Consider the following 22,267-nt stretch of genomic DNA (forward strand, 5'->3'; position numbering starts at 1 on the left):
CAGGGACACGTACCTCTCACTCCCTCCTAATACACAGACATCAGGGACACATACCTCTCACCCCCTCCTAATACACAGGCATCAGGGACACGTGCCTCTCACCCCCTCCTAATACACAGGCATCAGGGACACGTACCTCTCACCCCCTCCTAATACACAGACATCAGGGACACGTAACTCTCACCCACTCCTAATACACAGGCATCAGGGACACGTACCTCTCACCCCCTCCTAATACACAGGCATCAGGGACACGTACCTCTCAGCCACTCCTAATACACAGGCATCAGGGACACATACCTCTCACCCCCTCCTCCTAATACACAGAGATCAGGGACACGTACCTCACCCCCTCCTAATACACAGGCATCAGGGACACGTACCTCTCACCCCCTCCTAATACACAGGCATCAGGGACACGTACCTCTCACCCACTCCTAATACACAGGCATCAGGGACACGTACCTCTCACCCCCTCCTAATACACAGGCATCAGGGACACGTACCTCTCACCCCCTCCTAATACACAGGCATCAGGGATACGTACCTCTCACCCCCTCCTAATACACAGGCATCAGGGACACGTACCTCTCACCCCCTCCTAATACACAGATATCAGGGACACGTACCTCTCACCCCCTCCTAATACACAGGCATCAGGGACACGTACCTCTCACCCCCTCCTAATACACAGGCATCAGGGACAAGTACCTCTCACCCCCTCCTAATACACAGACATCAGGGTCACGCACCTCTCACCCCCTCCTAATACACAGGCATCAGGGACACGCACCTCTCACCCCCTCCTAATACACAGGCATCAGGGACACGTACCTCTCACCCCCTCCTAATACACAGACATCAGGGACACATACCTCTCACCCCCTCCTCCTAATACACAGAGATCAGGGACACGTACCTCACCCCCTCCTAATACACAGGCATCAGGGACACGTACCTCTCACCCCCTCCTAATACACAGGCATCAGGGACACGTACCTCTCACCCCCTCCTAATACACAGGCATCAGGGACACGTACCTCTCACCCCCTCCTAATACACAGGCATCAGGGACACGTACCTCTCACCCCTCCTAATACACAGACATCAGGGACACGTACCTCTCACCCCCTCCTAATACACAGGCATCAGGGACACGTACCTCTCACCCACTCCTAATACACAGGCATCAGGGACACGCACCTCTCACCCACTCCTAATACACAGGCATCAGGGGCACGTACCTCTCACCCCCTCCTAATACACAGGGACACGTACCTCTCACCCCCTCCTAATACACAGGCATCAGGGGCACGTACCTCTCACCCCCTCCTAATACACAGGGACACGTACCTCTCACCCCCTCCTAATACACAGGCATCAGGGACACGTACCTCTCACCCCCTCCTAATACACAGGCATCAGGGACACGTACCTCTCACCCCCTCCTAATACACAGGCATCAGGGACACGTACCTCTCACCCACTCCTAATACACAGACATCAGGGACACGTACCTCTCACCCACTCCTAATACACAGGCATCAGGGGCACGTACCTCTCACCCCCTCCTAATACACAGGCATCAGGGACACGTACCTCTCACCCACTCCTAATACGCAGAGATCAGGGACACGTACCTCTCACCTACTCCTAATACACAGGCATCAGGGACACGCACCTCTCACCCCCTCCTAATACACAGGCATCAGGGACACGTACCTCTCACCCACTCCTAATACACAGGCAACAGGGACACGTACCTCTCACCCCCTCCTAATACACAGGCATCAGGGACACGTACCTCTCACCCACTCCTAATACACAGGCATCAGGGACACGCACCTCTCACCCCCTCCTAATACACAGGCATCAGGGACACGTACCTCTCACCCACTCCTAATACACAGGCAACAGGGACACGTACCTCTCACCCCCTCCTAATACACAGACATCAGGGACACGTACCTCTCACCCCCTCCTAATACACAGGCATCAGGGACACGTACCTCTCACCCCCTCCTAATACACAGGCATCAGGGATACGTACCTCTCACCCCCTCGTAATACACAGGCATCAGGGACACGTAGCTCTCACCCCCTCCTAATACACAGACATCAGGGACACGTAGCTCTCACCCCCTCCTAATACACAGGCATCAGGGACACGCACCTCTCACCCCCTCCTAATACACAGACATCAGGGACACGTACCTCTCACCCACTCCTAATACACAGGCATCAGGGACACGCACCTCTCACCCCCTCCTAATACACAGACATCAGGGACACGTACCTCTCACCCCCTCCTAATACACAGGCATCAGGGACACGTACCTCTCACCCACTCCTAATACACAGGCAACAGGGACACGTACCTCTCACCCCCTCCTAATACACAGACATCAGGGACACGTAGCTCTCACCCCCTCCTAATACACAGGCATCAGGGACACGTACCTCTCACCCCCTCCTAATACACAGGCATCAGGGACACGTACCTCTCACCCCCTCCTAATACACAGACATCAGGGACACGTACCTCTCACCCCCTCCTAATACACAGACATCAAGGACACGTACCTCTCACCCCCTCCTAATACAGAGACATCAGGGACACGTACCTCACACCCACTCCTAATACAGAGACATCAGGGACACATACCTCTCACCCCCTCCTAATACACAGACATCAGGGACACGTACCTCTCACCCCCTCCTAATACACAGGCATCAGGGACACATACTCTCACCCCCTGCTAATACACAGACATCAGGGACAGATACTCTCACCCCCTCCTAATACACAGGCATCAGGGACCCATACCTGTCTCATCCCCTCCTAATACACAGACATCAGGGACACGTAGCTCTCACCCCCTCCTAATACACAGGCATCAGGGACACGCACCTCTCACCCCCTCCTAATACACAGGCATCAGGGACACGTACCTCTCACCCACTCCTCCTAATACACAGACATCAGGGACACGCACCTCTCACCCCCTCCTAATACACAGACATCAGGGACACGTACCTCACCCCCTCCTAATACACAGGCAACAGGGACACGTACCTCTCACCCCCTCCTAATACACAGACATCAGGGACACGTAGCTCTCACCCCCTCCTAATACACAGGCATCAGGGACACGTACCTCTCACCCCCTCCTAATACACAGGCATCAGGGACACGTACCTCTCACCCCCTCCTAATACACAGACATCAGGGACACGTACCTCTCACCCCCTCCTAATACACAGACATCAAGGACACGTACCTCTCACCCCCTCCTAATACAGAGACATCAGGGACACGTACCTCACACCCCCTCCTAATACACAGGCATCAGGGACACATACTCTCACCCCCTCCTAATACAGAGACATCAGGGACACGTACCTCTCACCCCCTCCTAATACAGAGACATCAGGGACACGTACCTCTCACCCCCTCCTAATACACAGACATCAGGGACACGTACCTCTCACCCCCTCCTAATACACAGGCATCAGGGACACATACTCTCACCCCCTCCTAATACAGAGACATCAGGGACACGTACCTCTCACCCCCTCCTAATACAGAGACATCAGGGACACGTACCTCACACCCACTCCTAATACAGAGACATCAGGGACACATACCTCTCACCCCCTCCTAATACACAGACATCAGGGACACGTACCTCTCACCCCCTCCTAATACACAGACATCAGGGACAGATACTCTCACCCCCTCCTAATACAGAGACATCAGGGACACGTACCTCTCACCCCCTCCTAATACACAGGCATCAGGGACACGTACCTCTCACCCCCTCCTAATACACAGGCATCAGGGACACGTACCTCTCACCCCCTCCTAATACACAGGCATCAGGGACACATACCTCTCACCCCCTCCTAATACACAGGCATCAGGGACACATACCTCTCACCCCCTCCTAATACAGAGACATCAGGGACACATACCTCTCACCCCCTCCTAATACACAGACATCAGGGACACGTACCTCTCACCCCCTCCTAATACACAGGCATCAGGGACACATACTCTCACCCCCTCCTAATACAGAGACATCAGGGACACGTACCTCTCACCCCCTCCTAATACAGAGACATCAGGGACACGTACCTCACACCCACTCCTAATACAGAGACATCAGGGACACATACCTCTCACCCCCTCCTAATACACAGACATCAGGGACACGTACCTCTCACCCCCTCCTAATACACAGACATCAGGGACAGATACTCTCACCCCCTCCTAATACAGAGACATCAGGGACACGTACCTCTCACCCCCTCCTAATACACAGGCATCAGGGACACGTACCTCTCACCCCCTCCTAATACACAGGCATCAGGGACACGTACCTCTCACCCCCTCCTAATACACAGGCATCAGGGACACATACCTCTCACCCCCTCCTAATACACAGGCATCAGGGACACATACCTCTCACCCCCTCCTAATACACAGGCATCAGGGGCACGTACCTCTCACCCCCCCCTAATACACAGGCATCAGGGACACGTACCTCTCACCCATTCCTAATACACAGGCATCAGGGACACGTACCTCTCACCCCCTCCTAATACACAGGCATCAGGGACACGTACCTCTCACCCCCTCCTAATACACAGGCATCAGGGACACGCACCTCTCACCCCCTCCTAATACACAGGCATCAGGGACATGTACCTCTCACCCCCTCCTAATACACAGGCATCAGGGACACGTACCCCTCACCCCCTCCTAATACACAGACATCAGGGACACGTACCTCTCACCCCCTCCTTATACACAGACGTCAGGGACACGTAGCTCTCACCCACTCCTAATACACAGGCATCAGGGACACGTACCTCTCACCCCCTCCTTATACACAGACGTCAGGGACACGTAGCTCTCACCCACTCCTAATACACAGGCATCAGGGACACGTACCTCTCACCCCCTCCTTATACACAGACGTCAGGGACACGTAGCTCTCACCCGCGCCTAATACACAAACATCAGGGACACATACCTCACCCCCTCCTAATACACAGGCATCAGGGACACGTACCTCTCACCCCCTCCTAATACACAGGCATCAGGGACACGTACCTCTCACCCCCTCCTAATACACAGGCATCAGGGACACGTACCTCTCACCCCCTCCTAATACACAGACATCAGGGACACGTACCTCTCACCCCCTCCTAATACACAGGCATCAGGGACACGTACTTCTCACCCACTCCTAATACACAGGCATCAGGGGCACGTACCTCTCACCCCCTCCTAATACACAGGCATCGGGGACACGTACCTCTCACCCCCTCCTAATACACAGGCATCAGGGACACGTACCTCTCACCCCCTCCTAATACACAGGCATCAGGGACACGTACCTCTCAACCCCGCCTAATACACAGACATTAGGGACACGTACCTCTCACCCACTCCTAATACACAGGCATCAGGGACACATACTCTCACCCCCTCCTAATACACAGGCATCGGGGACACGTACCTCTCACCCCCTCCTAATACACAGGCATCAGGCACACGTACCTCTCACCCCCTCCTAATACACAGGCATCGGGGACAGATACTCTCACCCCCTCCTAATACACAGGCATCAGGGACACGTACCTCTCACCCCCTCCTAATACACAGGCATCAGGGACACGTACCTCTCACCCCCTCCTAATACAGAGACATCAGGGACACATACTCTCACCCCCTCCTAATACACAGACATCAGGGACAGATACTCTCACCCCCTCCTAATACACAGGCATCAGGGACACGTACCTCTCACCCCGCCTAATACACAGACATCAGGGACACGTACCTCTCACCCCCTCCTAATACACAGGCATCAGGGACACGTACCTCTCACCCCCTCCTAATACACAGGCATCAGGGACACATACCTCTCACCCCCTCCTAATACACAGACATCAGGGACACGTACCTCTCACCCCCTCCTAATACAGAGACATCAGGGACACGTACCTCTCACCCCCTCCTAATACAGAGACATCAGGGACACATACCTCTCACCCCCTCCTAATACACAGACATCAGGGACACGTACCTCTCACCCCCTCCTAATACACAGGCATCAGGGACACGTACCTCTCACCCCCTCCTAATACACAGGCATCAGGGACACGTACCTCTCACCCCCTCCTAATACACAGACATCAGGGACACGTACCTCTCACCCCCTCCTAATACACAGACATCAGGGACACGTACCTCTCACCCCCTCCTAATACACAGGCATCAGGGACACGTACCTCTCACCCCCTCCTAATACAGAGACATCAGGGACACGTACCTCTCACCCCCTCCTAATACACAGACATCAGGGACACGTACCTCTCACCCCCTCCTAATACACAGACATCAGGGACACGCACCTCTCACCCCCTGCTAATACACAGACATCAGGGACACATACTCTCACCCTCTCCTAATACACAGACATCAGGGACACGTACCTCTCACCCCCTCCTAATACACAGGCATCAGGGACACGTACCTCTCACCCCCTCCTAATACACAGGCATCAGGGACACATACCTCTCACCCCCTCCTAATACACAGGCATCAGGGACACGTACCTCTCACCCCCTCCTAATACACAGGCATCAGGGACACGTACCTCTCACCCCCTCCTAATACACAGGCATCAGGGACACGTACCTCTCACCCCCTCCTAATACACAGACATCAGGGACACGTACCTCTCACCCCCTCCTAATACACAGGCATCAGGGACACGTACCTCTCACCCCCTCCTAATACAGAGACATCAGGGACACGTACCTCACACCCCCTCCTAATACACAGACATCAGGGACACGTACCTCTCACCCCCTCCTAATACACAGACATCAGGGACATGTACCTCTCACCCCCTCCTAATACACAGGCATCAGGGACACGTACCTCTCACCCCCTCCTAATACACAGGCATCAGGGACACATACTCTCACCCCCTCCTAATACACAGACATCAGGGACAGATACTCTCACCCCCTCCTAATACACAGACATCAGGGACACGTAGCTCTCACCCCCTCCTAATACACAGACATCAGGGACAGATACTCTCACCCCCGCCTAATACACAGGCATCAGGGACACGCACCTCTCACCCCCTCCTAATACACAGGCATCAGGGACACGTACCTCTCACCCACTCCTAATACACAGGCAACAGGGACACGTACCTCTCACCCCCTCCTAATACACAGGCATCAGGGACACGTACCTCTCACCCCCTCCTAATACACAGGCATCAGGGACACGTACCTCTCACCCCCTCCTAATACACAGGCATCAGGGACACGTACCTCTCACCCCCTCCTAATACACAGACATCAGGGACACGTACCTCTCACCCCCTCCTAATACACAGACATCAAGGACACGTACCTCTCACCCCCTCCTAATACACAGACATCAGGGACACGTACCTCTCACCCCCTCCTAATACAGAGACATCAGGGACACATACCTCTCACCCCCTCCTAATACACAGACATCAGGGACACGTACCTCTCACCCACTCCTAATACACAGGCATCAGGGACACATAGCTCTCACCCACTCCTAATACACAGGCATCAGGGACACGTACCTCTCACCCCCTCCTAATACACAGACATCAGGGACACGTACCTCTCACCCACTCCTAATACACAGGCATCAGGGACACGTACCTCACACCCACTCCTAATACAGAGACATCAGGGACACATACCTCTCACCCCCTCCTAATACACAGACATCAGGGACACGTACCTCTCACCCCCTCCTAATACACAGGCATCAGGGACACGTACCTCTCACCCTCTCCTAATACACAGGCATCAGGGACACATACTCTCACCCCCTCCTAATACACAGACATCAGGGACATGTACCTCTCACCCCCTCCTAATACACAGGCATCAGGGACACGTACCTCTCACCCCTCCTAATACACAGACATCAGGGACACTTACCTCTCACCCCCTCCTAATACACAGACATCAGGGACAGATACTCTCACCCCCTCCTAATACACAGACATCAGGGACACGTACCTCTCTCCCCCTCCTAATACAGAGACATCAGGGACACGTGCCTCTCACCCCCTCCTAATACACAGACATCAGGGACACATACCTCTCACCCCCTCCTAATACACAGGCATCAGGGACACGCACCTCTCACCCCCTCCTAATACACAGACATCAGGGACAGATACTCTCACCCCCTCCTAATACACAGGCATCAGGGACACGTACCTCTCACCCCCTCCTAATACACAGACATCAGGGACAGATACTCTCACCCCCTCCTAATACACAGGCATCAGGGACACATACCTCTCACCCCCTCCTAATACAGAGACATCAGGGACACGTACCTCTCACCCCCTCCTAATACACAGACATCAGGGACACGTACCTCTCACCCCCTCCTAATACACAGACATCAGGGACACGTACCTCTCACCCCCTACTAATACACAGGCATCAGGGACACATACTCTCACCCCCTCCTAATACACAGGCATCAGGGACACGCACCTCTCACCCCCTCCTCCTAATACACAGACATCAGGGACACGTACCTCACGCCCCCTCCTAATACACAGACATCAGGGACACGTACCTCTCACCCCCTCCTAATACACAGGCATCAGGGACACGCACCTCTCACCCCCTCCTCCTAATACACAGACAGCAGGAACACGTACCTCTCACCCCCTCCTAATACACAGACATCAGGGACACGTACCTCTCACCCCCTCCTAATACACAGACATCAGGGACACGTACCTCTCACCCCCTCCTAATACACAGGCATCAGGGACACGTACCTCTCACCCCCTCCTAATACACAGGCATCAGGGACACGTACCTCTCACCCCCTCCTAATACACAGACATCAGGGACACGTACCTCTCACCCCCTCCTAATACACAGGCATCAGGGACACGTACCTCTCACCCCCTCCTAATACACAGGCATCAGGGACACGTACCTCTCACCCCCTACTAATACACAGGCATCAGGGACACATACTCTCACCCCCTCCTAATACACAGGCATCAGGGACACGTACCTCTCACCCACTCCTAATACACAGACATCAGGGACACGTACCTCTCACCCCCTCCTAATACACAGGCATCAGGGACACGTACCTCTCACCCCCGCCTAATACACAGGCATCAGGGACACATACCTCTCACCCCCTCCTAATACACAGGCATCAGGGACACGTACCTCTCACCCCCTCCTAATACACAGGCATCAGGGACACGTACCTCTCACCCACTCCTAATACACAGGCATCAGGGACACATACCTCTCACCCCCTCCTAATACACAGGCATCAGGGACACGTACCTCTCACCCCCTCCTAATACACAGGCATCAGGGACACGTACCCCTCACCCCCTCCTAATACACAGGCATCAGGGACACGTACCTCTCACCCCCTCCTAATACACAGGCATCAGGGACATGTACCTCTCACCCCCTCCTAATACACAGGCATCAGGGACACGTACCTCTCACCCCCTCCTAATACACAGGCATCAGGGACACGTACCTCTCACCCCCGCCTAATACACAGACATCAGGGACACATACCTCTCACCCCCTCCTAATACACAGGCATCAGGGACACGTACCTCTCACCCCCTCCTAATACACAGACATCAGGGACACGTACCTCTCACCCCCTCCTAATACACAGGCATCAGGGACACGTACCTCTCACCCCCTCCTAATACACAGACATCAGGGACATGTACCTCTCACCCCCTCCTAATACACAGACATCAGGGACACATACTCTCACCCCCTCCTAATACACAGGCATCAGGGACACGTACCTCTCACCCACTCCTAATACACAGACATCAGGGACACGTACCTCTCACCCCCTCCTAATACACAGGCATCAGGGACACATACCTCTCACCCCCTCCTAATACACAGTCATCAGGGACACGTACCTCTCACCCCCTCCTAATACACAGGCATCAGGGACACGTACCTCTCACCCCCTCCTAATACACAGGCATCAGGGGCACGTACCTCTCACCCACTCCTAATACACAGGCATCAGGGACACGTACCTCTCACCCCCTCCTAATACACAGGCATCAGGGACACGTACCTCTCACCCCCTCCTCATACACAGACATCAGGGACACGTACCTCTCACCCACTCCTAATACACAGGCATCAGGGACACGTACTTCTCACCCACTCCTAATACACAGGCATCAGGGGCACGTACCTCTCACCCCCTCCTAATACACAGGCATCAGGGACACGTACCTCTCACCCCCTCCTAATACACAGACATCAGGGACACGTACCTCTCACCCCCTCCTAATACACAGGCATCAGGGACACGTACCTCTCACCCCCTCCTAATTCACAGGCATCAGGGACACGTACTTCTCACCCACTCCTAATACACAGGCATCAGGGGCACGTACCTCTCACCCCCTCCTAATACACAGACATCAGGGACACGTACCTCTCACCCCGCCCTCCTAATACACAGGCATCAGGTACACGTACCTCTCACCCCCTCCTAATACACAGACATCAGGAACACATACCTCTCACCCACTCCTAATACACAGGCATCAGGGACACGTACCTCTCACCCCCTCCTAATACACAGGCATCAGGGACACGCACCTCTCACCCCCTCCTAATACACAGGCATCAGGGACACGTACCTCTCACCCCCTCCTAATACACAGACATCAGGGACACGTACCTCTCACCCCCTCCTAATACACAGACATCAGGGACACGCACCTCTCACCCCCTCCTAATACACAGGCATCAGGGACACGTACCTCTCACCCCCTCCTAATACACAGGCATCAGGGACACGTACCTCTCACCCCCTCCTAATACACAGACATCAGGGACACATACTCTCACCCTCTCCTAATACACAGGCATCAGGGACACGTACCTCCCACCCCCACCTAATACACAGACATCAGGGACAGATACTCTCACCCCCTCCTAATACACAGACATCAGGGACACGTACCTCTCTCCCCCTCCTAATACACAGGCATCAGGGACACATACTCTCACCCCCTCCTAATACACAGGCATCAGGGACACGTACCTCTCACCCCCTCCTAATACACAGACATCAGGGACACGTACCTCTCACCCCCTCCTAATACACAGACATCAGGGACACATACTCTCACCCTCTCCTAATACACAGACATCAGGGACACGTACCTCTCACCCCCTCCTAATACACAGACATCAGGGACACATACTCTCACCCTCTCCTAATACACAGACATCAGGGACACGTACCTCTCACCCCCTCCTAATACACAGGCATCAGGGACACGTACCTCTCACCCCCTCCTAATACACAGGCATCAGGGACACGTACCTCTCACCCACTCCTAATACACAGGCATCAGGGACATGTACCTCTCACCCCCTCCTAATACACAGGCATCAGGGACACGTACCTCCCACCCCCACCTAATACACAGACATCAGGGACAGATACTCTCACCCCCTCCTAATACACAGACATCAGGGACACGTACCTCTCTCCCCCTCCTAATACACAGGCATCAGGGACACATACTCTCACCCCCTCCTAATACACAGGCATCAGGGACACGTACCTCTCACCCCCTCCTAATACACAGGCATCAGGGACACGTACCTCTCACCCCTCCTAATACACAGGCATCAGGGGCACGTACCTCTCACCCCCTCCTAATACACAGGCATCAGGGACACGTACCTCTCACCCCCTCCTAATACACAGACATCAGGGACACGTACCTCTCACCCCCTCCTAATACACAGGCATCAGGGACACATACTCGAACCCCCTGCTAATACACAGGCATCAGGGACACGTACCTCTCACCCCCTCCTAATACACAGACATCAGGGACACATACCTCTCACCCCCTCCTAATACACAGGCATCAGCGACACGTACCTCTCACCCCCTCCTAATACACAGGCATCAGGGACACGTACCTCTCACCCCCTCCTAATACACAGGCATCAGGGACACATACTCGAACCCCCTGCTAATACACAGGCATCAGGGACACATACTCTCACCCCATGCTAATACACAGGCATCAGGGACACGTACCCCTCACCCCCTCCTAATACACAGACATCAGGGACACGTACCTCTCACCCCCTCCTAATACACAGACATCAGGGACACATACTCTCACCCCCTCCTAATACACAGGCATCAGGGACACATACTCTCACCCCCTCCTAATACACAGACATCAGGGACACGTACCTCACGCCCACTCCTAATACAGAGACATCAGGGACAGATACTCTCACCCCCTCCTAATACACAGACATCAGGGACACGTACCTCTCACCCCCTCGTAATACACAGGCATCAGGGACACGTACCTCTCACCCCCTCCTAATACACAGGCATCAGGGGCACGTACCTCTCACCCCCTCCTAATACACAGACATCAGGGACACGTACCTCTCACCCCCTCCTAATACACAGGCATCAGGGGCACGTACCTCTCACCCCCTCCTAATACACAGACATCAGGGACACGTACCTCTCACCCCCTCCTAATACACAGGCATCAGGGACACGTACCTCTCACCCCCTCCTAATACACAGGCATCAAGGACACGTACCTCTCACCCCCGCCTAATACACAGAGATCAGGGACACGTACCTCTCACCCCCTCCTAATACACAGGCATCAGGGACACGTACCTCTCACCCCCGCCTAATACACAGGCATCAGGGACACGTATCTCTCACCCCCTCCTAATACACAGACATCAGGGACAGATACTCTCACCCCCTCCTAATACACAGGCATCAAGGACACGTACCTCTCACCCCCGCCTAATACACAGAGATCAGGGACACGTACCTCTCACCCCCTCCTAATACACAGGCATCAAGGACACGTACCTCTCACCCCCGCCTAATACACAGAGATCAGGGACACGTACCTCTCACCCCCTCCTAATACACAGGCATCAGGGACACGTACCTCTCACCCACTCCTAATACACAGGCATCAGGGACACGTACCTCTCACCCCCTCCTAATACACAGACATCAGGGACACGCACCTCTCACCCCCTCCTAATACACAGACATCAGGGACACGCACCTCTCACCCCCTCCTAATACACAGGCATCAGGGACACATACCTCTCACCCCCGCCTAATACAGAGACATCAGGGACACATACCTCTCACCCCCGCCTAATACATATATGTTGTGTTGGGAGTGGCATCACCAACCCCTTTAGCTAGTGACATCCAAGCGCTAACTACTCCCATACCTCCCTCCCCCACGAATGTGATGGTGGCCGTCTTGGTGTCGGACAGGAACTCTCGGCTCTCCACCTCGCCACCTCCGTTCCTGGACTTGCAGAAGAACAGCTCCAGTTTGTCCAAGAGCTTGTCTTCGGGGACGGACGCCGGAAGATTAGACACCAGGATCTTATGCGAGCTGATGGTCGTATCCACCTACGGAGAAGAAGACAACAACAGTTTGAGGTTTGGTTACTCCGTGGGGGGTGCTGAAGGGAGTTGGCACGGGTTCTGGCATGGGTTGTGGCACCCTCGCCTCTTGACTGCACCCTTGCCTCTTGGCTGCACCCTTGTCTCTTGGTTGCACCCACGCCTCTTGGCTGCACCCTTGCCCCTTGGCTGCACCCACGCCTCTTGGCTGCACCCACGCCTCTTGAGCGGGAGATTCCAAAGTCACGCCCCACCATGCCTTGCTGCTGTGGATGCAAAGCATTGTGGGAAGCTCCTGCTATCCTTCCCCTCCCCCCCCCCCCTCCGTGTGCTAATGTACAGTTTGGGGGTCTTACTAATTGCGCAGTCCCCACACGGGCTCAGGAACCCGCCATACAGCCCGGGAGCCGCCATTCCAGATGTGTTTTGGTGAACTCTTTGAAGACACCTCAAGCACCTCTTGTGGTTCCCAAAATCCCCTGTTGGGAATCACTCACCCATGCCGTGAGTACAGCCCCCTCTGTTACAACCCTATGTCGACGTGTCTCTTGTCCTCTCTCTCCTTTATTCTCCCACACCACTAGTTTATGGTAGGTAAAATATGCAACAAAGCACAAAGATAGACAACCCACGTGTGTAGCTGCATCATGTCTTCCAACACTCATCACCCAGAATCCTCGTCTGCAGCCTAACCACTGCGTGACGTAACAATGGGGATCGATGAAGCAAGTTTGAGGACCTGTCGAAGACATGCAGATACACACACGGAGTCGTCTTGGCTGTTACTTGGGCGCAATGGAGGGTCTTTATCAGCATGTGGTGCAGAACAGGGCAATACAGTACGACCTGTGAAACATTCAACTTTGGGTTTTTTTGGGCGACAGACAAGGATTCTGGGTAGTAGGACTCCTGTATGATTCAGGTCACAGGCCAAGATAATCCCCCCACCCGCCCCGGGACTTACACTGAGAACATCCAGTATCATAAGTTCCACAGGCTCGGCCTTCACGTTTATCCGACATTCTTCAATCTCTACCTGGTGATATTTTTTCCCGATGACTTTCAAGGCGACTGAGGAAGAACGAAACGAATAAATCTCGTTAATGGAAGTGTCTCTCTTCTCGATCATTTGGTCTGCCACCTTCTTCTTTTCGGAGGACCTATCGGTGGAAGGGGAGGTCCCTTTGCGTGACGGCAGGTTCGGGGGCGTAATACAGTGTACCTTCGCACAGAAAGGAGACGCTAAAGTCGAAACCCTCCCGTGAACCATCTTACGGTGCTCACAAGCTAACCTTCCTGAGTTAACCCATACATCATGCTCCTGAAAGGCTGTGAAGCCTGGCGCCTGTGGAGGGACAGCTGGTGTCGCACATGTGGACTCATTACAAATCTCTCAACTGACTCACGATGAACTGAAGTACTATATTAGTCGAGCGTACTGCTACTTTTGATGTACAAAACTGGGGTCCTGCTACTTTTTAAAAAATGTACAGAAAGGGGATTCATTTTTAATAATCCATCTCTTCTCATCTTGAAGCCATCTGTATCAGTAAACCCCAAGAGGGGCAAAAACCATTGCCCCCGGAGGAGTCTGCAACGCATTGACGATGCAGGGACCACTGGCTCACATCGCTTCGCATTCTGGGTCTTGTTCGACCCTATGAAGAAACAATAGCCTACCAATCCCAGAATCCTCAGGGGGGCAGGACAGTTTGGTCAAGTCCTGGGTTGTTGGGTTCATCCACCATGTGACCTATCTAGCCAACGCATCCCCGCTTCTCACCTCCTGGTTTCTCAAAGGTGATGAGCGCAGTTCCGCCGGCGAGAGGATACAAGATTCGGTGTTTGACACACATCCCGTTTTCTGATACCTTCTCGCCAAGTTTTCCCTTGAAGGCCATTTTCCTCTCGATTCCGGACGCTGAAATCTGCGGAGAAGGTTTATGAACATGGCCTTAGAAGCTCCAGATCTGAAGCAAGTAGCTCGGTCGCAGTATCAATTTGGTTTACCCTTCTGTTGTAGACACCTTTCCGGTGGAAGGCACCTTACATGCCAGAAGGTGCCTTTGGGCAAAAAGGCTGCTTAGTAAATAAGGCCCATTTAATTGACACCAAAATTAGGTTGTAAGCACGTTCTTACACAAATCAGTTGACCATATAGACTAGAATGGGATCACCATTTTACACACATCCTTTGCCCCTATGGACTTCAGTAGGATGAGACCTCTTATCTCTTGTCACACCAAGCCTATGGGGTAGAGGTAAAGCATTGGTACCAGTATATGGAAGGTCCTGAGTTCGATCCCTGCATGTGTATTATCTCAAATGTATTAATGTTCAATTCCCACATGGTGTGAGCATGTGTCCGTTAGTCAATAAAGCATTGAATTGAATATTTTTTTTAAAAATATTAAAAACTATGTTGCGTGCGAGAGCTGACAGCTGCATATGCAGCGAGGAGAGCACACGCGGACACAGTCCTATGACGTGAGGAGACAGATCTAGTCTGCCGGTGACATTTTAACGCGATCCCGGTTATAACGCGGTCTCATTATGTGGACTCCAAGGACCATGTTATAGTGGGGTTCAGCTGTATATAGTAAAGGTAACATCCGTTACCTCTGAAGGCATTCCCGGAACTATCACTCACCACATCCAGCTTCTCCGTGTCTTTGACGACCTGATCTATCTGGTCTATAATTTCTTGGCGGCGTTTCTCGAGTTGACCCTTCTCATTCCATATGGCGTTAACGTTCTCCTGCCAGAGGAATAGCCAATGAGTATTTAAGATATTGGGGGAGACATGTATACGGACAGATCCACAAAGCTCAATTCAGTGACTTGACGTGCAGGTCAGCCTCAAGGGAGGTCAACCGGACGTGGAGTCCTACCGAAGTATCTCCAAAGGACAGCGACGTAACGTCAAGTCGTGTGTTCCCCCCGCAAAGAGCGTAGCATTGACTGTAGTGGCCTTTAGTGATGATGACATGCCAATGAGATGTCATCATAAGGGCGCATATTTACTAAAGCCCGTTAACGCGGGGACTTGAACCCGAAACTATTCCGAGGCACTGAAATACAGTCGGGCTTTTAGAAGGTCTGGATGGGTGTAAAACCACAGGTTAGCACTGTATGTATATCTTTATTTATATAGTGCCGACAGTCTACACAGCGCTTTGCAAAGACAATACAGTACAGGGAATTATACTACAATATGTGCAACAAAATCAGGCAACAGGAAGGGAAATCCCTGCCCCGGAGAGCTTACAATCTAAGCGGTATGTTGGGAGAGTTGCAGAGACAGCAGGTGAGGGAATAAGTGCAGTACAGGCATACCCCGCATTAACGTACGCAATGGGACCGGAGCATGTATGTAAAGCGAAAATGTACTTAAAGTGAAGCACTACCTTTCCCCCACTTATCGATGCATGTACTGTACTGCAATCATCATATACGTGCATAACTGATGTAAATAACGCATGTGTAACAGGCTCTATAGTCTCCCCGCTTGCGCACAGCTTCAGTACAGGTAGGAACTAGTATTGCTGTTCAGGACGTGCTGACAGGCGCATGCGTGAGCTGCCGTTCTCCTGTTGAGCGATATGTACTTACTCGCGAGTGTACTTAAAGTGAGTGTCCTTAAACCGGGGTATGCCTGTAGATGGCAGGGCTTGGCCACCATGGTTGGTAGGAGTGACTGTGGGCGTGGGACAGTAGATGGCAGGGCTTGGACACCATGATTGGTAGGAGAGACTGTGGGTGTGGGACAGTAGATGGCAGGGCTTGGCCACCATGGTTGGTAGGAGTGATTGTGGGTGTGGGACAGTAGATGGCAGTGCTTGGACACCATGGTTGGTAGTAGTGACTGTGGGTGTGGGACAGTAGATAGCACAGTGCTGGCCACCATGGTTGGTAGGAGAGACTGTGGGTGTGGGACATTAGCCAGGACTCCAGGCTGTTGGGATACTTCTTTTGAGAGGTGAGTATTACGGTTGGTCGGTATTAAATAAGATGGGTTAACACCATTGGCAGGGAAAGCGGTGGCATGGGGGCGTGGGTGAGAGCAGGTGTGTATATGGCTGAATCCAGGATTAATTAGCATTAATGAACTAACATAGTGTTATCACAGTCTGGACGGGCGTTACGCTAATGACATACTTACCGTCACGTTGTTGGAAGATAACCCAACGTTATGCTAACGAGATGTAGAACGGCTGTTCTTTTTGTATATAATTAGTGTTAACCTCAGGGGGACATCCTGTCCGTTCCTGTTATAGAGGACGTCACGTTATGGGCGCGGATTTAACTGAGCTTTGTAGATCTGGACCGTAGTTGTATATAGCGGAGAGCGAAAGAAGACATGTCCATCGTGGTCAACTTCCATCTATATGCTTATGTCGTAATGGTGGATAGCTATGTGTGTCATAATGGTGGGTAGCTATGTGTGTCGTAGTGAAGGATAGCTGTGCATGCTGTAGTGTAGCCGAGAGAGGAGCTCTGCGATAGATAGCTGTGCATGTCATCATGACGGATAGCTGTGTGCGTCTGACAAGCAGTCACAGTTCTGTAGTGATCTCTCTGGCTTGGGGCAATGAACCCAGTCAACAGACCTCCCACTTCCGCTGCTCATCGTTCCTCTCCTGCTCCTGTTTGGCGATCCTCTTTTCAATTGTAACTCTTCTGTCCTTCAGCTTCTGAGCAATGGACTCTGCCTCCTCTTTTGCCTTCTCCAACTTGGCTGCATCTTCCAACAGGTCCGAGTATTGTTCCTGGTAAGGAAGACAAGAGATTGTTGAAGCAATATTCCAAGGACTCATTAAAAACATCTGTAACCCACCTCCTAAAGGGTTACTAACATGACTAGGTTCCCAACCGGGGTTGCTATGGGGATCCAGATGTTACACAGGGGTGTTTAAGGAGGAGGGGCTTTTCTAGAAGGTTAGGTTCCAGGAGGACATGAGGAGAGGAGCCTCGGGGAGAATGGATAAGTCATGTGTAGACAGTAATAATATAGACTTGTTAGGATTCCTATGGGGACCCAGAGTAATCGGATCAATACGATGATGGTTCCGAAGCAACAAGGGGGGCCGGGTCCCACATTTACGTCAAAGTACCTCCATCTGAGTGGTGAGATCGGGCACTGACGGAAGAACTGTATTCATGTACGTCTGTTATAAAGTCCAGTACAACGTTGTTGACATGTGTGTGAGCGGACCCGGACCATGGAGACACGAATAAGTGAGAGGTGTACTACAAGAGTTCCTGGCGCCCATTATTCTACAACCTCGCTACCTCATCGCCCCGCCGCCTTAAAAATAAATATGTGCACAAGTCAAGAGTCTGACAAGTTAATAGGGACAGAGTTTCCCGCCAAGTCAAGAGGGACAGAGTTTCCCGCCAAGTCATGAGGGACAGAGTTTCCCGCCAAGTCAAGAGGGACAGAGTTTCCCGCCAAGTCATGAGGGACAGGGTTTTCCGCCAGGTCATGAGGGACAGAGTTTCCCGCCAAGTCAAGAGGGACAGAGTTTCCCGCCAAGTCATGAGGGACAGAGTTTCCCGCCAAGTCATGAGGGATAGAGTTTCCCGCCAAGTCAAGAGGGACAGAGTTTCCCGCCAAGTCATGAGGGACAGGGTTTTCCGCCAGGTCATGAGGGACAGAGTTTCCCGCCAAGTCAAGAGGGACAGAGTTTCCCGCCAAGTCATGAGGGACAGAGTTTCCCGCCAAGTCATGAGGGATAGAGTTTCCCGCCAAGTCATGAGGGACAGGGTTTCCCGCCAGGTCATGAGGGACAGAGTTTCCCGCCAAGTCATGAGGGACAGAGTTTCCCGCCAAGTCATGAGGGACAGGGTTTCCCGCCAAGTCATGAGGGACAGGGTTTCCCGCCAGGTCATGAGGGACAGAGTTTCCCGCCAGGTCATGAGGGAGAGAGTTTCCCGCCAAGTCATGAGGGACAGAGTTTCCCACCAAGTCATGAGGGACAGAGTTTCCCGCCAAGTCATGAGGGACAGAGTTTCCCGCCAAGTCAAGAGGGACAGAGTTTCCCGCCAAGTCATGAGGGACATAGTGTCCATGATGTATCTGGTACATGATAATGGCCCCTGGGGTGCCAGGAAACACGCCATAATATGTACGCCATAAGGGCACTCTAATGGTTAATACGATGCATAAAGAACACGCATGTATTACCTGTGCACGGGTAACAGCTTAGGCAGCGAGAGGAGGTGGAACGGGACATACCTTGAACTTCTTTATCTCGTCTCTGTACCCTTGTTCTGTCATTGGTGTAGTGGTTAAGGGACGTGTCTCCTTGCTGCCCTCCATGTGTACGTAGTCCTACAAGGTACAAGCTGGTCAAGGTCCAGTTCCACATATCATAAAAAAAGATCTGTACAAAGCACTTTTACCTTCTCTTACACACGCTAATATCCCTTTGACCCTTATAAGGGTTCCATGTAAAAATGGATTCCAGGCAAAAAAGGTGACACATCGTGTGCTCATTTGCATGTCGTTTCCCAGAACCCCTTGCTGCAGTGTATGCTAAGTGATAATGGGCGAAAGGCAGGGTTGCAGACCAGTCTAAGACATGTGAATGTGCTCACACGCGATATTCTTTATTCGATATGTACTATATGGGGGAGGTTTTTTGTGGCCTTTTACACCCACCATAACTTAAAATGTGTAGAGGATGGATGGATGGGTGGATGGGTGGATGGATGGATGGGTGGATGGGTGGATGGGTGGATGGATGGATGGATGGATGGGTGGGTGGGTGGATGGATATTTGTATATAAACACTAGAATGCATAACTCTATATTATATGTATAACTACGTAATTCTACATACGCACACACACACGTGTGTGTGTGTGTGTATATATTTATATATATACACACACACACACACACACACACACACACACACACACACACACACACACACACACACACACACACACACACACACACACACACACACACACACACACACACACACTGCATACGCTAGAGATAGTGCCTAGTCATACTCTGTAGTGGTTTATATAGCAGTAAGATCCTGTTCAGTAGGAGATCCTGAGCATTAATGTGCTGCCATCTAACCCTACCAGAGCTGCCCCACTGCAGTGCGCAGTACAAACTCCATCTCTCGCCCGCAGAGCTTGCAATCTAAAGCCGTACCTGCGGCACAGGGAGAGCCGGTAACTGATTGGACGCCAGACCCTGGGGGAAGCGCAGCGTTATCTTCAGTCTCTCTCCTTCCCTCTGTGTCATCTGACAAACGAGATGGGCCAATCACAAGCCAAGCCTCGATTGCAAGCTCTTGGGGGGAGGAAAGATGGGCAGTGATTGATTTGCTCTACTGGAAAGAGCTGTGGAGATAACATGAAGGGCCCGGGAACCCATCGGGGTTAGTGAGGAGGCTCCAAGGGGGTCGCCAAAAAAAAACACATCTGTAATGGCGGCTCCCGGGCAGTATAGCGGGGTCCTGAGCCCGTGTGAGGGTAGCGCACTTAGTAAGGCCCCAAACTGCACCTAAGCACGGGGGACTAAATATAGCTGTCCCTGACTGCAGGAGCGTCCCACAATGCTTTGCAGCGACAGCAGCAAGGCATGGTGGGGCGTGACTTTGGAAGCTCCCGCAGTGAATGGCAGCTATACTGCCTGGGATCGGGCACACAGTTTGGGGGATTATTAAGCGTGCGTTCCCCCCACGAGCTCAGGACAGTATATACTGCCTGGGATCGGGCACACAGTTTGGGGGATTATTAAGCGTGTGTGTCCCCCCCACGCGCTCAGGACACTATATACTGCCTGGGATCGGGCACACAGTTTGGGGGATTATTAAGCGTGTGTTCCCCCCACGCGCTCAGGACACTATATACTGCCTGGGATCGGGCACACAGTTTGGGGGATTATTAAGCGTGTGTTCCCCCCACGCGCTCAGGACACTATATACTGCCTCGGTTCAGTCACACAGTTTGGGGGATTATTAAGCGTGTGTTCCCCCACGCGCTCAGGACACTATATACTGCCTGGGATCGGGCACACAGTTTGGGGGATTATTAAGCGTGCGTTCCCCCCACGAGCTCAGGACAGTATATACTGCCTGGGATCGGTCACACAGTTTGGGGGATTAGTAAGCGTGTGTGTCCCCCCCATGCGCTCAGGACACTATATACTGCCTGGGATCGGGCACACAGTTTGGGGGATTATTAAGCGTGTGTTCCCCCCACGCGCTCAGGACACTATATACTGCCTGGGATCGGGCACACATTTTGGGGGATTATTAAGCGTGTGTGTCCCCACACGCTCAGGACACTATATACTACCTGGGATCGGCACACAGTTTGGGGGGTTATTAAGCGTGTGTTCCCCCCACGTGCTCAGGACACTATATACTGCCTGGGATCAGTAACACAGTTTGGGGGATTATTAAGCGTGTGTTCCCCCACGAGCTCAGGACACTATATACTGCCTGGGATCAGTCACACAGTGTGGTTAGCGATAATCCGAGGAGTCGTCAATAAGATTTATTCATTAGGGGCTCAAATATTGTCTAGCAGGGGTGAGCACAGTGTAAAAAAGTCTGGGGACCGCTGTGTTGCATCATTCGCCGTGAGGCCTGACATCGTAATTGTTCTATAAATTCTTTAAGACTAATTAGCAACTGTTCTTAATGGGCAGGGCCAAGCTCAGCC

The 22,267-nt window shown here is 52.6% G+C and overlaps 1 protein-coding gene across 1 annotated transcript in view; it reads right to left on the reverse strand.

Moving 5' to 3' along the window:
* The window catches only part of IFI35 (interferon induced protein 35), a 35,969-nt gene that overhangs the window by 8,297 nt on the left and 5,405 nt on the right, over positions 1 to 22,267 (reverse strand). The window contains exons 4-10 of the mRNA XM_075580176.1: positions 20,748 to 20,840; positions 19,809 to 19,904; positions 18,181 to 18,339; positions 16,221 to 16,328; positions 15,354 to 15,498; positions 14,535 to 14,641; positions 13,390 to 13,576 (exon numbers count right to left, since the gene is read on the reverse strand). Coding sequence (XP_075436291.1) covers positions 13,390 to 13,576; positions 14,535 to 14,641; positions 15,354 to 15,498; positions 16,221 to 16,328; positions 18,181 to 18,339; positions 19,809 to 19,904; positions 20,748 to 20,840 — 895 coding nt within the window. The remainder of the gene's footprint in view (positions 1 to 13,389; positions 13,577 to 14,534; positions 14,642 to 15,353; positions 15,499 to 16,220; positions 16,329 to 18,180; positions 18,340 to 19,808; positions 19,905 to 20,747; positions 20,841 to 22,267) is intronic.

Source organism: Ascaphus truei, chromosome 23, assembly GCF_040206685.1.
Source record: "Ascaphus truei isolate aAscTru1 chromosome 23, aAscTru1.hap1, whole genome shotgun sequence".
Lineage (NCBI taxonomy): Eukaryota > Metazoa > Chordata > Amphibia > Anura > Ascaphidae > Ascaphus > Ascaphus truei.